Source organism: Natrix helvetica, assembly GCF_964273705.1.
Source record: "Natrix helvetica genome assembly, chromosome: Z".
Taxonomy (NCBI): Eukaryota; Metazoa; Chordata; class Lepidosauria; order Squamata; family Natricidae; genus Natrix; species Natrix helvetica.
The window spans coordinates 21,482,603-21,499,652 of NC_138554.1; the positions used below are offsets into that span (position 1 = coordinate 21,482,603).

Consider the following 17,050-nt stretch of genomic DNA (forward strand, 5'->3'; position numbering starts at 1 on the left):
GTTGCTAATTTTTATATAGAATATTTAGAACATTTTGCAGGACTGATCAGCAATTTTTTCCCTTGTAATGTTACAGATCCCCCCAAATATAGAAGAAATGACTAAAAATATCTTGAAATTTAGATCATCTTATTTACACGGTAATCATTAATTTGAGGATCTGTGAACATTAAAGCTCACACCGATTCACAGGATCTGCAGAAACCTGCATTAAAGATGAATTCCACTCCTATAGCATAATGTTCTGTATAGGCACTGCACTTACTGAGATGGACCTAAAGCAGGAGTGAAATTCAGCAGGTTCTGACAGGTTCTGGAGAACAGGTAGTGGAAATTTTGAGTAGTTTGGAGGGAATGGGGATTTTGTAGTATCCTTTCTCTTCTATGCCCACCAAGCCATGCCCACAGAATCAGTAGTAAACATTTTTGAATTTCACTACTGACCTAAAGGCCTATTAAATCACATCCAATAATCTAAGACAGGTGTTAAATTCGATTTCATTGAGGCCACATCAAGGTTGTGTTTGACTTCAGGAGAGCTGTGTGACCAGCTCAATGTCACTCATGCCGTGGGTGCCTGTGGTGGCTGAATGCTCTGCTAAGCTCCATTTTTGCCTGCGATGGCCTCCTGCAACCTTCTGCCAGCGAAAACAGGCTCCCGAGCTCAGTTTCTGCCTGCAATGGCCTCCTGCAGCCCTCAGCCAGCCAAAACGGGCTCCAAGCTCCATTTTTGCTGGCAGAGGCACCATGGGCCAGTGCTTCGCTGTTTCCAGGTCAGCCCCATGGGCCAGATCTAAGCACTTGTTCCAAGATGTGTGTACAAACACAATGCAGTCATGCCTAATGCTACGTAGGGCTGGACAATGTGATAATTGGTCAACAGACCTGCCAGATAGCTCTCTTATGATCCATCAACGCCTCGCTCAACTTTTTAGAACTCTTTTAATAATAAATAAAAAAGAGGAAGCTATTTAAGTTATTTAAAAGAAATAGAAAGTTGGATACTACAAAAGACTAAGTTAATATATTTATTTGCAGTTCTGCCACTGAAATCTTACCAATGTGCTTAATTTATCCTCTGCTAAATTATTGGTTTGTGACTATTGTGTCCATGATTTTGTTAATGTGGCTGGCGCTGTTTCCCATTTCCCAAATTCTACAGCAGTCTTCCTTTTTTGTTCCATATGTTGTTTTATTCTCTGTGTTTGTTTGCACTGAGAGATTGGCTCGTGAGGACAAGTTTTCCTAATCTTGGCTGCATCTGTTAGTTGCATTATAATTGCTGAGGGCTGCATGCTTCTCCTGGGGTCTTATTTAAAGTTTCTGCTCCAGTAATTCCAGCCATCCATCTGAAAATATCTAGGTGATGTAGAAGCCAAAATTGTCAGTATCCGAAGCTATGTAATTGCTGGCTATGACTCATGGAAACAGAACAATGTGATAAATAAACACATCTGCTTTAACAAGAATTTTCATTCTTTTTCACTTTCATTGTGGATTTTAAAAAGGCTGTGAATTTACACAGGCTGGTGTTATCACATGTCTTGGATGTCCCCCAATTTCCTCAGAAGAATCACTTGACACCACTTCATGCATCTGAGTTTATTTACTCGATTCATGCGTTGATACAAAAAAGTCTGTAGCAGTTTATAATTTGATCATGTCCACCCTCCCACCCACCCACCCACTACTTTTATACAAAGTGGTACTAAGATTTATAATATTTTGTGAGCCCACCCAACCCGCAAAAGGAACAGAATTCTGAATCTCACCAAGAGAGTTGATTGGCTCCAGATTTAAGACCAACCTATCCTTTCCCTGTTTTGATTGGAATCCTTTTAATTGACAAGAACAAATCATGTCAAAAAGAACCAAATGGGACATGTAGGGAAATAAACAGCAATATCATTAACAAAATTATAATTAAACTTCTTGGTCAGGTTTTAGCTCATCACTATATTTGATAAGCAGCTTAGAGTTTAACTTTCTCTAACTTGATGACATCCAAATGTGCTGGGCATTCAATTCTCAAGTCTCTTGTCTTGGGTTGATGAGACTTGTAGTTGAGCACCTCTATGGAGACACCAGTTTGGGAAGAGTGGATTTAAATAACAAACTGGGCTGTGTTTCGGAATAATGGCACGATTTGATTCTCATAGATAGGAAACTCATCCATATATACTCAGGAAGAGAGAGGACAAAATGGATAAGGTATTCTGCTTTGGCCCCTCAACTTTGCACCATAAGTAGCACAATGAATACTCCACAAAGCAGGAAAATAATTTACATCTTACACTTTGGTGGGGGTGGGGAGGAAGGGATAAAAAATAAAGTGTTCCCTGTTCTTTCCCCATTAAAAAAAAACCTAATTTTCCTCCCCAAATAGTATATTAAAGCAAAGTTTTATTGGTTAGCATCCAAAACGTTGCCCACCCCAATATGAAAACATCTATCAAGCAGCATGTCAAAGATATAGGTTATGTGATTTTCATTCAATAACTTATATGTGTAAACATAAAACCCCTGACAAACCAGCCTTTACTTCCATCTTTTCCCATGGTACTCTAAGCATCTCTTTCTTTACCTCTTAACCCAAATTCTACTTGTAACACACTTCAGTAATCCACATTTTCTCTCTACCAAGACTGTCCTTATAGCTGTTTAAATGGATACGATCAGGGACCACTTTTCTTTTAACAGAGAGATGGGAGGACAGATAATTGGCAACCAAAGTCACCCTTGTCCCAAAGGCAATAGGTTTCTTCAGCTCTGACTGGATGGTAGTGAATGGGAAATCCAGTCAGAGCTAAAGAAGCTTCTTGGATGAGAAGCGAAACATCTTCAAAGAAAAACCAGAAAGTCCAGTTTCCTCTTGAAAGAAGCACCTTTGGGACAACCGTGACCTGGATGACTGAGAATCTCCATAGACAAAGTCAGCCTTCAAATATCATCTTGGCCTAATATCTTCAGATTTAAGATTAAATCTTTAAGTCAATTAGCAAGTCACCTCAAGTAAGAGATCTAGGATCTGAGGACCGACTTTCTGCTCCAGATGAGGAATTGGTTATTCCATTCCCCTTCTTGGCAACCAGAAGGTAAAATAATTTCTTTTTAGTTGACAGGATTTGCCTCAGCAAAGCCCAGTTTATTGACAGTTATTGGTTCTCAGAGTCTTCCGTCTATTCTGAACTAGAAACTGTCCTGTACTATTGAAATTTAGATCCATGTCTGTGTGAAATCTAAATTTCTTGAATACATCCAGTCCTTTCCCTACCCATCATCACTACTGATACCCACACAGCCCCCATCTCCATCAGATAAATCTGTTTTCATTCTGAGTGACTCCGAATCACCTACCAGCTCCATCAATTGCCAGTTTCCCCAAATCAATCCATGTTTGAATGCTGTGATCTTGTCTTAAATCTCACTTCCTAACACAGCCTGGCAACTCTATGACATGTGGACTTCAACTCCCAGAATTCCCCAGCCAGCCAAGCTGGCTGGGGAATTCTGGGAGTTGAAGTCCACATGTCTTAAAGTTGCCAGGCCTGAGAAATGCACTGCCCTAGCATATCTCTCTCTCCCTTTCCAAAATCCTGATTTCCCTCCCTGCCCCAAATATAAGTATATAAAAACATGCAGACAGAATACTTGCATTTCAACATCAAAATACAGCAGCCCTGTGCCCCACCTTGACAGTCGTCCCCTTCTGTCTCCTAGAGATTAACAGGTCCCCAGGGCTGAGAAGACTCCTTCTACCAAAACTGCCCTTCCAGCTGCATCATGCACCCATCGAGAAAGGGGCCGTTTTGGTTTTACTTTGTTTTAACTGGGCAGGATGGTTGGCACAAGGCCAGAGACTCATCGTATATCGTGCAGATGGGATTAGCAGTGGAAGGAGTTTCAGACCCCTTAAATAATGCCCCATGCTCACTCCCAAGTATAAACTGTAAAGGAGGCTGCCATGAGGCTGCCGGTACTCCCACCCCACCCCACCCCCCATATCCCCTTTGTGTAACAGTCTGCAAGAAAACCAAAGCCAAAAAGAAGAAAGAAATAAAAGAAATAAAAGTGACATTGTGCTGGGTGTAAATTTAGTGTCTGCTACACACACCACCTCTTTGCTGGTGTCTTTGCCTCTCCTTGTTCTCCCCCCCCCTGCCCACCCATACCGCCCCCTCCAAGTGGATTTGTCCAATCACATACTGTGGTTGTCTATCTTAAGCCTTTTCAATATGTCTTTCTTTCATATGCATGGAGCATATGGCCGCTCAAAGAATACATTTCTCAGCAAAGCATCGTCATTCAACCCTTCTCTCCCTGTGCTGCCGCGTCACATCTGGTGAGTCCAGTGGGCAGATGGGCTTCCCTCTCTGGCTTTGTGTGATCTTCTCTCCATCCAAAGAGGGCTTTGTATCATCCCAGCTTCCTTTCCTTCTCCCAGGATATTATTCCCCCCTCCCCCAATCTCGTGCAAACTTCCATCTGTCCTGGTTTTTTTCCCTCCCTCCTCCCCCTAGAGAATGTCTTGTTTCTTTGCTTGTTAGTAACTTGATGGTATTATCACATTCCTTCTGGACTCTTACACCGTGGATAATGTAGACTAGGAAGTGTACACTCCCAATAACAGAGGTGCCCTGTTTTGTCTTTAATAGCACAGTTCTTAGTGCAGATTAGAATTGTAAGATTCCTTTGTCCAACAGAGAATTAATAATGTAATATATACAGGGCGGAAACATATATTCCTCTCTATTACATTATCACTCCTGCAGATCCTTGTACACACTCATGCATCACTGCATGGTTCTCACACACCTTCCTGCTTTTGTTCTGATCCTCACATATTGAGGGTTTTCGCTCTTTGTAATGAGAGTGGAGATATTCGGTACAGTTACTCCTCTGCTGTGTGTGAGTCTGCCTTTCAAAGCAACTGAGCAAAGAAATTCACAATCTCTTTATCTGATCCAAAGGAGAGGATTGAACAGGAAGACATGTTGAACTTCAATTTCCTCAAAGGGACTCCTCCAGGTATTTTTGACCACAACTCCCATAATGCCCAACCAGTGTGGACATGGCCACTGGGTGGGAATTGTGGTGGGTCTGGACTTAGATATGTGAAAGGCACCCTGTTAGCAACCCTCACAGTGAAGACGTAACCTTTATAATACAACTGCCTTTTGTTGGCAGATGCTTCACAAAGGTTTAAGGGGGTAACAGTCACTGCACACTATGCAGGAAAGCCAAACCATGAATGCTATGCAGCCTGCCCCTGTCCTCTCTAAGTTACCTTTCCTTCCTTGAGCACAATGGGATACTTAAATCTGTCTTTGCACATAAAGATATATTTTATCTTTTGTTTCAGGTAGCACAATATCTCGGACCTGTCTTTCCCCACAATTTCTTGGCACAATCCCCAACTCACCCTACGGCCACCCTGAATTCCTGCCACGTTCCTGCCCCAGCTGCCTCTCATGTTTGCTAAATACTTTGGGTTTTTCTAAATAGTGTTTGGCCAAGATTCATCCGTCCCCACAGCCCGCCACTGAGTCGAATACATCGATCCACCAATTAAAAGACGCTGCACACATCCACGCTCTGCCATCCTGCTTTTCTGCCTGAAGCTGGTCCTTTAAAAAGGGGAAAGATGTTCGGTCTTTGTCTGTTTCATGCTTTCAACTTCAGAATGGGATGTCGTCTAACACCCCCCCCCCCCACTCCTTACTTCTACTACAACTTTTCTTTCATTCATTCCAACATTCTCATTTTAAGCATTGCAATCTCACTTTCTTCTTCAGGATTCCCAAAACAGGTATTTTGTGTCTTCCAGTAGCTGTGTTGCCATTCTTCCAACTTCTTTTGCTGTCACTTCATTCTGGTTTGTTGGACCTGCAACATTTTCCTCTGAAGAGCTCATTCTGCCAATCATCTCCTTCTTTTGCATGTAGCCTCTGTGGGGTTGTCCCCCTCCCCCCCTATTTTTTTCATCTTCACTTTCACACCCGCTTCTACCATACATTTCTTACCTTCTTGTGATTCAAGCTGTTGACTGACTGTTGATTTAATTCATTCCTTCGGCTAACTTCACCCTTTCCGCTGTCATTTCTTTTCCGGTTGATTGGCGGGATGGTATGTTTGGTTATACAAGCCTTTCTGGATGTCTTATTGGTGTGCAACCACACCCATTTGAGGTATACTCCACCTCCTCCTGGATACCACACCTTTAGAGTGGTGGTAAGTTGTTCTAAGTTATTCCATCATTGCCAGCTTCTAGACCAATTCATGGGACTCAGCCTGCTTCTTCTCACCCCTGTCCATTGTCTTTTGTAAACACCACAGAGAAGTTTTCCTCTTTTCCCAGGCTGGTTCTTTTCCTTTGTTCCCAGCAAAAATGTGTAAACATGCTCCGCCACTATCTTCATAGGGCTGTGGAGGGAAGGGGAAGAGCTTTTCTCCAGCAGAGAACATTGTAAACATGGAAGATTGAAAGAGTTTTATTTGCTGTTGAAATTTGGCAGTAGATGGAAGATGGGCAGACAGGTCACTGGTTGAAGAGATGGCTGGATGGATGAAAAGAAAACGAGAGAGAAAGAGAGATACTGTGGGAGAGAACATGGGAATCCTGCTCCTCCTTTTTCTTTCTTTCTCCATCGGATGGAAAAGGGCGGTTGGTTCCAGTTTCTTTGGGGGAATTGAACTCCCTATAGTGAGAGAGGAAATGTTTAACCACAACACAAGGTCTATCTTCCGTTTTCTTTCATTTGTGTTCCTTTGTCTTCTCTTTCTCCCTCTCTCTCTCTTTCTTTCCATTGTTTCCATCCTTGTGCTCTTGCTTTGTATGGTTCTGGGATGCAGGGGGACAGGTGAGATGAGAAAGGATAGGTGCGCTGTAGTCATACTGGTCCCCCACTCCAAAGATGGAAATTTTGGGGCTTAGGGGTGCAGTGGCAGCCAACAGCCACCTTCACTGAAACACTGGGAAGGAGAAAGGTTGGAGGGAAAAGGAACAAGGGCAAAGGAATCGAGGAAGGGAAAACAAACACAGGAAAAGAAAGCAAAATAAGGGATTTATTTACTATTTGTTAAGAAACACAAGGGATTAATGTGCTCAATTCGACCTCTCTTCCACTGGCATTCATTGGAACCCGAGGCATGCAGGAACAGACCGTGAGGAAAAGCAAGGAGGAGAGTCATGACCTTACATCAAAGGAAGGTGTGAGATTCAGGGGTGTGCAAGGGTCAAAAAAGTCAAAATGGCAGTTGTGACCATGTGACCAAACCCCACCTTCTTTTACATACATTGCACGAGTGATATATATAGAAAGATTTGGTCTAGTGCAGGGGTGTCAAACCCACATTATCACGTGATATATCATGACTTTGTCTCCTCCCCGGGGGTGGGGGTGGCCAGTGTGTGACGCATCTGGCCCATGGGTCGGGACTTTGACATCCCTGGTCTAGTGGTTAACGCACCAGGCTAATAACCAAGAGACGGTGAGTTCTAGTCTTCCCTTAGCCATGAAAGCTGGATGGGTGACTTGAGGACAATCACTCTCTCTTAGCCCAACCCACCTCAAGGTTGTTGCTGTGGGGAAATTAGGAGGAAGAAGGAATATTGTGTATGTGTATACCCATCCTAAGTTACGTACAAAACTAAAGAAGGCGGGAAATAAATAAATAGACCAGGTGTGGCTTTGATGCCCTGACTGCAGTTTTGACTTTTTTACTATCACCAGTGGTAAAGGTCTGAGGCCTTTATCAATTATAATTAATATTGATATCTTATCTGGTTACCTGAAAATTGTTCTGACCTACCTTATTTTTCGGAGTATAAGACGCACTGGAGTATAAGACGCACCAAGGTTTTGAAGAGGCAATTTTTTTTAAAAAAATAGGTAGGTAGATAGAGAGAGAGGGAAAGAAAGAGAGAAATACAGTAGGTAGGTAGGGAGAGAGAGTAGTTAGGTAGGTATGTAGATAAAGGGAGAGAGAGAGAGAGAGAAATAGAGTAGGTAGGTAGGGAGAAAGAGAAAGGATGTAGGTAGGTAAAGGGGGAGAGAGAGAAAAATAGAAAGAGAGAAATACAGTAGGTAGGTAGTTAAGGAGAGAGAGTAGGTAGGTAGATGTTTCCAGGTGTATTTATCCATGTGCTGGAGAAGGAAAGCACTGACAATCTGCAGCACCTAAGACTTTGTTTCTGCTGGCACAGCACTTGATCAATGTAATTCTCATCAATCACTTTAACTAAAGAGCTTTCCAAAAGGAAAAAAAAAAGTTTTTGCACTCTGCAAGCCTTCCAAAAATGGCCCATTTTTCACGAAAACGGGCCTGTTTTTTTTAAAGGCATGAATAGCCTTGGGGGGGGGGCTTGCAGAGTACTTATGGGGGGGCAAAAATGAGCAAAAACCGGTCCTTTTTTCATCAAAAAAATTGCATGCATAGCCTTATAGAATGTTGCTGGGGGCTGGGGGGGGGCATAAAACAGCCCATTGTTTGCTCATTTCTGCCCTCCCCAGCCCCCAGGAGCTCTCTGAAAGCCTCCATAAGGCTAGGCACGGCCAATTTGGTGAAGGGGGCAGGGCTTTGGGAAGCAAAAGCTGTATTCGATGTATAAGATGCACCCAGATTTTCAGCCTCTTTTTTGAGGAAAAAAGGTGCGTCTTATACTTCAAAAAATACAGTAGGCTTCCCCAAAAAGCATGAGGCAGAGTCCTGGTCCCGACAAAACCCCTTTTATTAAACAAAAGTGAATTCCTTTCATTCACATTCAGCAAGGCGTGGCAAACAGTCATTCAAAGGAATATTTATGACTATCTTGGAAAGCTGCCACATAAATAATTTCCCAATGAGGTGCCGTGCAAGGAAAGACTTGGCACAGAGTCTCTGAGATTCATGCACACATCTTCACACTCCTGAAACAAATCTAACAACCGAACGAACGAATTGCTTCCTGTAAAAGCCCTCTCCCCTTTCGCTCCTCTTTTACGTCTTATGGGAGGGGCTGATCACCTTCCACCTGTGACTTTACTCCCAAGTCTACCCTGCTTTCTGAGTTGTTGTTTTCTTCTGACAGCTCTGTGCATGCACTGAGAACAGGCTCTAGCTGTTCCTCTGCCTCATTGCAGTCTAGCTCCGTAGGAACCTGATCACTGCCAGATGGCCTCGGCCCCATCTCTGCTTCTGACGCAGAGCCCTTGTCCAAGCCTTCCCCAGCCTCCAGAACTGGCCCATGCTCCTCCCCAATCTCCTCACTGTCCAACTCTGCTGCCAGCTCTGCTGGCCGCTGGCGGGCCACAACAAAAGTCTCACAGTGCTCTGGTTGGCTTATAGGCCGCCTCGCAAAAAAGCCTGACCCCAAAGGAGCTGTTTTTGAGCAGCTGCAGGTTTTATATGCTGATTTCCATGACGCAGACTGTAGATCTTTCGGGTCATAATTATGCAACTTCTTGCCACAGCAAAACACTTTAATGTATTAAGATTATGATGATGATTATAGCAGTTTATTTCTTTTGGGGCAACATTAGCAGCCATTAATGATTGCAGCACAATCAACACAGTAACTCATCTGGCTTTGTCCTCCCCAGTGGGGTCAACTCCACAGATAATCCACGTAGACTCCATTTTAAGGAAGGGAAGTCTTTATTCTGGAATCATCTTCTGAAGTAATCCAAAACAGTGTTCCTCAAACAGGAAGGGTGAACTTCAACTCCCAGAATTCCCAAGTCAGCATGCTGGCCGGAGAATTCTGGGAATTGAAGTCCACACATCTTAAGATCGCTGAGATTGGGAATCACTGGTCTAGAATCTAAACATCATGACTCTCTAGAGAAATCCTCCCATCAAGCGGTGCTTTCCTGGCTACTTACCTCCAAAATTGATGGCACAAGAGGCCACAATGATGAGCAAGCCCCCGACCAGGGCTACGACACTCAGCAGCTTTGCTACCCGCCCTAAGCGCCGAGCTCCATCGATGTCTCCCTGCTGGAAGCTGTTACGGGACTGAAGAGGGAGAAAAAAAGAAAAAGGATGTTAAAAGTGATTCTAAATTCTTAAGAGCTCACCTGAGTAAAGAGTCTGTAGAGATTCTCAGTCATTCAGGTCATGGTTGTCCCTCAGGTGCTTCTTCAAGGAGGCAACTGGACTTCCTTCCATTCCCCACTATCCTGTCAGAGATGAAGAAGCTTCTTAGATGAGAAGTGAAATGTCTTCAAAAGAAAAAACAAAAAAGTCTAGTTGCCTCCTTGGGACAACCATGACCTGGATGACTGAAAATCTCTACAGATTTTTAGCTATACAATTTGGGATGAACACCGTTTGAATGGTGTGGGAGTAGGATTTCCAGAGGAAAAACTGCTGACTACAGGAATTAGGGGCAACTACTCAGGGGACCCTGAGGACACAGATAAACCTCCAAGTGCTTCAATGACCTTCTAAAAGGATGCAAATGATCAGCTGTCTGCAAGGAATATAAATCCTTCCATTCCCAACCACTAGCCTGTCAGAGCTGAAGAAGCTTCTGGGATGAAAAGCGAAATGTCTTCAAAGAAAAAACAAGAAAGACCAGTTGCCTCCTTAAAAAGCACTTTTGGGATTCACCTGACCAATCTTACCTTGACCATTTCCACTGCTTAAACCAAAATGCACACATCACAGACATTGGCAGAACTATAATTACAACTGTTACAACTGTTACCTCCTGGAACTATATTCTTATCTGGTATTTTAAGGGTATGGTTTTAAATTTAATTGATTTTAGGTCTTTTAGAACCATATTTATTCTTCTGTACAGCTCTTTTAATTTTTTAACCTCCTCCATATGTATATTTATATCTATATTTATATCTGTATTTAGTATTTGTTATTTGCTGTGTGGACTGTACACCGCCCCGAGTCCTTTTTGGGAGAGGGGGCGGTCTAGAAATGCGAAGAATAAATAAATAAATAAATAAATTGTGGTGGTTAGTGGGCACGTAGAAAGCAACGTTGGCTGAACATTGGCTGGCTGAATCTGGCCATAGAAAAATTGATCAAGCCGTCAGCAAGATTTGATTTAGAATGTTCTTAAAAATGTTTCAAGTTCAAGCAAAAGATTTCCCAGAGATATTAGAATTTCATTAGGAAATAAAACTTCTCTGGTGACCCAACAAAGAACTGGTAGCCTTTGACTTGCAAGCACAATTGAGTCAAGAATTTCCATTGCTGAGCAAGAGTTGCTAAATGCATTTTGCTCCATTTTATGAACTTTCTTGCCACGGTTATTAAATGAATGACTGCAGCTGGTGAGTAAGTGACAGGGATGCGAAGTAAATCCGGCTTCCCCTTCCATTTTGCTTGTCAGAAGGTCACAAAAAGTGACCACATGACAACCCCCCTCCCCGCAGGGCATTGGAACCATCATGCCAGTTGCCAAGCATCCAAATTTTAATCATGTCATCTGCAAAGGTCATAAAGTGTGAAAACAGTCATACAGTAGGTCACTTTTTTCAATGCCTTTGTAACTATGAATGGTAACTAAATGAATGGTTGTAAGTTTACCCATATTGGAGATGGCAGTGGAAGGGAGGGACATACTTTGTTCCTGTCCCACCTGATTATTCTAATGGAAAATTTAAATTAAAAGCTTTTTTTCAAGCACCGATTGAAAGACTGCAAAGGCTGTGCTTGATTCAGAGACCCACAAGAAGGAGAAACTGAGAGATTAACAGCTAATTTCTCAGTCAAGCATACAAGCCATCTGCCCATCCTCACTACTGGGGTGTCCGAAAAAGTCAGGCTAGCAGCCTGAGCCATGCAATCAAACCTGCCCCTCCCTTTTTTTTATGTGCATTAATTGCACGGTTGCTACACCATTTTGACTTTCTGGAAACCCTCCTCCACCCTTCAGATCGTTGCCCACTAAATTGAACATGTATTGTTTGCACAATTGATTTATTTATTTTCATTTGGGCATATATGCACGTGCATACGAATTTAGCACATGTAAATTTTATGCAAGTCACAGCATTGTACCGTCCATTCTTTTTGGCAAAGCGGGTAGATCTAGTTCTCCACTGGCATGAACGCAAACATTTAAATAGAAGAGGATACAAATAGTCCTGGATTTACAACCACAACTGGGACCAGAATTGTTAAATGTTGTTAAGCAAGGCAGTTGTTAAGTGATTTGAGCCCGATTTTAGGACCTATTTTGCTACAACTGTTCAGCAAAACACTGCAGTGGTTAAGTCGATCCTTAGTCGGAAAGGCAGCTGGGAAGGTCACATGACTCCGGGAATCCCCAATGGTTGAAAATACATGCTGATTGCCAAGTGCCTGAATTTTGATCACATGACCGTGGAAATGCTGTGACAGTCATAAATGTGAGGACCAGTTGTAAGTACTGTTCAATACTGTTGTAATTGCAAATGATCACTAAACAAATGGTTGTAAACTGAGGACTACCTGTACCTATGGATCAGGGTTGAACTGTGGGATCCTTACTACTCTCTGTGCTTGGTTCTTTGATTGCAGACATTTCCCTACCCAACTAGATAACATCATCAGTGTTAGGGAGAGTGGAGTTTGCATCCTGTTTATATACAGTAGCTTGTCCTGCCTGTTCCATTCCTGCATGGCTAAGTGTACTGTTCTTCTGTTGTCTTGTGTGGGTGAAGTGTGGATGCAGCAGTAGTTAAGCTGGGTGCAAAGCAGGATGAAATCCAGCAGGTTCTGACAGGTTCTGGAGAACCGGTAGTGGAAATTTTGAGTAGTTCAGAGAATTGGCAAATACCACCTCTGGCTGGCCCCAGAGTGAGGTGGGAATGGAGATTTTGCAGTATCCTTCCCCTGCAATGGCACTCTCACAGAACTGGTAGTAAAAAAAATTGAATTTCACCGCTGATGGAAAGGGTAAATGGAAAGCAGCATTTAACCATGCCAGGGAAAGTATTTTACAAGATCTGCATGCTCTGTGGCTCTTTCAATTGCCCAACCCCGCCTTGGCACTTACCATGACCGAGTACACAAAGGCCACAATGTTGATCGGCCAGATGGGGCAAAAACAGGACAGAGCAGCCAAGAATATGTAGTCTCTGGGTTTCCCTCCAGCCTCCCCAGCTGCCGATCCGGTTGCTGAGGCCTGCCGACTCAGACTGGCCCGCGGAGATGCTACTTTGCCTGCAAGATGCACCTGAGACCCGGACAAACTGCCCCTCGCAACTGCCCGCGGGCCTCCATTGACGCTGTTCTGGGGCTTCAGGTCGTTCAGCGATGCCGACTTGGACCGTACCGGGGGGCTGCCAGGAGGGGCTGGGGTGGTTCCGAATTCCTCAGCTGAGCCGGCCCTCATCCCCAGGGGATCCCCATTCAGTTGTGGTCCCCCCTCAGTCTCCTCTTCGATGGTGACGGTCACTAGCATGGAAGATGGAGGAGCCTCTGGTGCTGGGGGACTATGGGGTGAGGATTCTAGCTGTGGCTGCTGCTCTTGCTTTGGCTCCAGCTCAGCTTTTGGCTCCAGCTCTTGCTGTTGATTCTCTCCTTCATCTTGCTTTACCTCTGGCTCTGGAGGAGCCTCGTTCTTCTCAACATCGTCTGACATGACAGGCAAGGATCTGGATTGAGGAGAATTAGAGGAGGCTTGAATTCAGTAACATTGAACAAGATGGTGGTACCTTGGTTTGCATCAGCCCCAGAGCCTGCTCTCTACCTCTGAATTGCCATGAGGAAAAGAGGAAATAATAGTGATGCTCTTCCTGTGTCTTTCAACACAAGGCTCCGAAAGGAGACCTTTAGAACTCCTAAAGTGACACTCTGGGGATAAGAAGTTGGACATGGAAATGGTCATTAGCTGAGAAATGTTTGCAGACCTCCTACAATGGACGAATGGCTGCAAAAGTTAGCATGGAGTTAGCAGAGATGGGTAAATCAACTGCTTTGGTTAAAGAAAAGCACACAATGAATTTTGTTTCTATTTGGAAACCATTTCTGGACTTTATGCTTGAGGTGGGGAAAAAATGAAACTTTGATTCTGGGTTTGTCTGATTATGTAGATTTATAGAAACAGCTACTATATAGTATTATATAAAAGTAAAAAGTCAAGGTTTTGTCTTATTACCTTATTCTACTGTGCCAAAAAGGTGTCGGAGGTCAACCCTTTTATCTCTCCTTTACCCAACACTTCTTTTCTTTCTCCTTTTCATCCCCTATTTTCACATTATCTTCATTTTCTTTGTATTTCTGTATTTTATATTTTGATTAAAAATTGCAATCCCTTTGATCTCTTCATACAGCCAGGAAGGAACATTGCCTCCTCTGTATGTGGTTGGTTTTTGAGGACAGAAGTAAAGGTAAATTAAGACCCGCCGATGAAAGTTAACTTGAGCATTTCACATCTGTTTTTCATAAATAATTACAAGAGGGTGTTTACAGCTGCAATGTTATTACATGCTGAAATAAAGTAAGTTGTGAGGATTATTCAGTTCCAGTACTCAAAATGACATTTATGGCTTCCAAATTTTCATCTAATGCTGGTACGCACTACACAAACTTACAGAAGGTAGAAGTCTTTCTCCTTACTCTGTGGAACAATATGATTAAGCTTTCATATTAGATACATTTTGGGTGGAAGTTTGAATTTTAAACATAAAGGCTTTTATTATGTTTAGAATAATAAATCCAGAACTGGTATTACCGCTTAGTTGCTTTTTAAGATTGTCTTTCATTGTTCCATCAACACTTACATTTGGAGGGGGGAAAATCATCCAATTGATCAGCTATTGGCATACTGACATTTTGTATATGCATATTAAATCTAAGTTCATTTGGATTTCTATAATAAAGACACGGATGATAAATAAATAATAAATGTTTAGTAAGGCACAGATTATATACAAATTCTTTGGAGCTTCTGCAGAATAGCCTTCCTTTGCACAAGGCTTTCTTACACTTAGGGTTGATTTTTTTCAGATAAGAGTTAAGCTGAAGAGTTGTAGCTAACATAAACTTGGAATAACCTGCCTCCAGAATTTGTGAATGCTCCAAAAATGGAAGTTTTTAAGAAGAGATTTGTCTGAAATGGTATTGGGTTTCCTGCCTGAGCAGGGCTAGAAGACCTCCAAGGTACCCCCAACTTTGTCATTCTGTTCTGTTCTGCTCTGCTCTAAAGATGAAACATGAAGATCTAGCCCAAGGACACTTTACTACCCACACAGCCTCATATAGATAGTCCCTGATTTATGACCACAATGGAGTCCAACATTTCTGTGCCAAGCAAGACATTTATTAAGTGAGTTTTGACCCACTTTATGACTTTTCTTGCTACAGTTGTTAAGTAAATCGCTGCATCTGTTAAGTTAGTAACACAGTTGTTAAGTGAACCTGACTTCTCCACTGACTTTGCATATCAGAAGTCACAATAAGTGACTGAACTTGACTCTGGGACACTGCAACTGTCATAAGTATGAGTCAGTTGCCAAGCATATTAATTTTGATCACTTGACTATGGAGATGGGGCAATGCTTGTAAGTATAAAAACGGACATAAGTTTTTTTCTTCCAGTGTTGTTGTAACTTTGAACGGTCACGAAAAAGTGCTGTAAGTCAAGGACTACCTGCATTCCCATCCACCATCTTTCATCTCATTCTGATGGGTTTCCTCAGGGGTCAGCAAACTGCGGCTCTGGAGCCACCTGTGGCTCTTTCCTCCCTCTGCTGTGGCTCCATCACCGGTTGGTGCCACAATTTTGAGAGGAGCCTCCGGGGGGGGGGGGGGGGGAAGAAGCACAGTGCACCAGGAGAAGACTCTATGGCAAGGGGAGGGTTTTCCAGTTGTCTCCACAATTGATAGGGCTTTCAGTTATGACAGGTAGAGGAAAAAGTACGCCACACTAGGAGGAGACTCTATGGTGGGGGAACTGAACTTCCGGTCATCTCCAGAATTGAACAGGGGGCTTCCGGTTAGGAGCTTTGTGGCTCCCGGTGTTTTCTTTTCTGTGGGAAACGGGTCCAAATGGCTCTTTGAGTGTTTAGGTTTGCCGATCCCTGGGTTTCCTAAATAACGGTGGGAAGAACAGCTGAGTTCCAGGCATCAAATAAAACCTGATCCATTGACCCTTTGTGATCACCATCTGGAAAAAGATCAGTGCTGAGATTTAAGTGTAGTAACTAATCTTGGACAGAATTTCAAACTGTCAGCTTAAATTCTAAGGTAGACTTTGATGGACCCCTGAGAAGATTTATGCTGGCTAATGTAATTTAAGTTAGGTATGCCAACATTATTTCAATGCAGAGTTAAATAATAGGTGAGAGGAAGGGAAACCAAGATGAATTTCATGTTTGGGAGACAAGATTTAATATTTTTTAAAAAAATGCCCTTGTGTTGAGATGCACACCTGGTGACTTCACGAATTTCTCTACTGTTAGTCTAGGTCAGAGATGGGGAACAATGCTCCCTTTCAGTGGTGGGTTTCAAATTTTTTTAGAACCTATTCTGTAGGTGTGGCCTATTTTGTGGGTGTGGCTTGGCGATCATGTGACCGGGTAGGAATGGCCAACTTGTAAAATGTGGTGAAACTCATTTAACAACGCTCTTGCTTAGCAACCAAAATTTGGGGCTCAGTTGTGATCATAAGTTCTCTTTCTTTTTCTTTCTTTCTTTCTTTCTTTCTTTCTTTCTTTCTTTCTTTCTTTCTTTCTTCTTTCTTATATCTCTCTCCCTCTTTATTTCTTTCCTTCCTTTCTTTTCTTACTTCCATTATTTCTTTCTTGTGTGTCTCCCTCCCTCTTTCTTTCTCTTCCTTCCTTTCTCTTCCTTCCTTCCATCCTTCTTTCTTTCTTATCTCTCTCTCTCCCCCCCCCATTTACTTTCTCTTTCCTTCTTTCTCTTTCTTTCTTTCTCTCTCTCTCGCTCGCTCCCCTCCTCTCTCTCACACACACATATCTTCCAGTGGGCGAAAATTTCTGTTTTGCCAGCTTGGAAGCTGGCAAAGAAGCCTCGTTTTCCCTGCTGCCTGCAGCTCTCAGAGGAAGGAGGCAGGGGAGCGATCCCCGGGCCTCATCTTTGCCTCTTTCCTCGAGAG

The 17,050-nt window shown here is 43.0% G+C and overlaps 1 protein-coding gene across 1 annotated transcript; it reads right to left on the minus strand.

Annotated features, from left to right (window-relative positions):
- Positions 1 to 1,972: 1,972 nt before the first annotated feature.
- On the minus strand, positions 1,973 to 13,573 carry PRRT2 (proline rich transmembrane protein 2; the record flags this gene model as incomplete). Its single annotated transcript, XM_081970419.1, has 3 exons — positions 1,973 to 2,073; positions 9,864 to 9,996; positions 12,986 to 13,573. 3 exons carry the CDS (start codon positions 13,571 to 13,573, stop codon positions 1,973 to 1,975), a joined length of 822 nt encoding a protein of 273 aa, XP_081826545.1.
- Between the last annotated feature and the right edge of the window lie 3,477 nt (positions 13,574 to 17,050).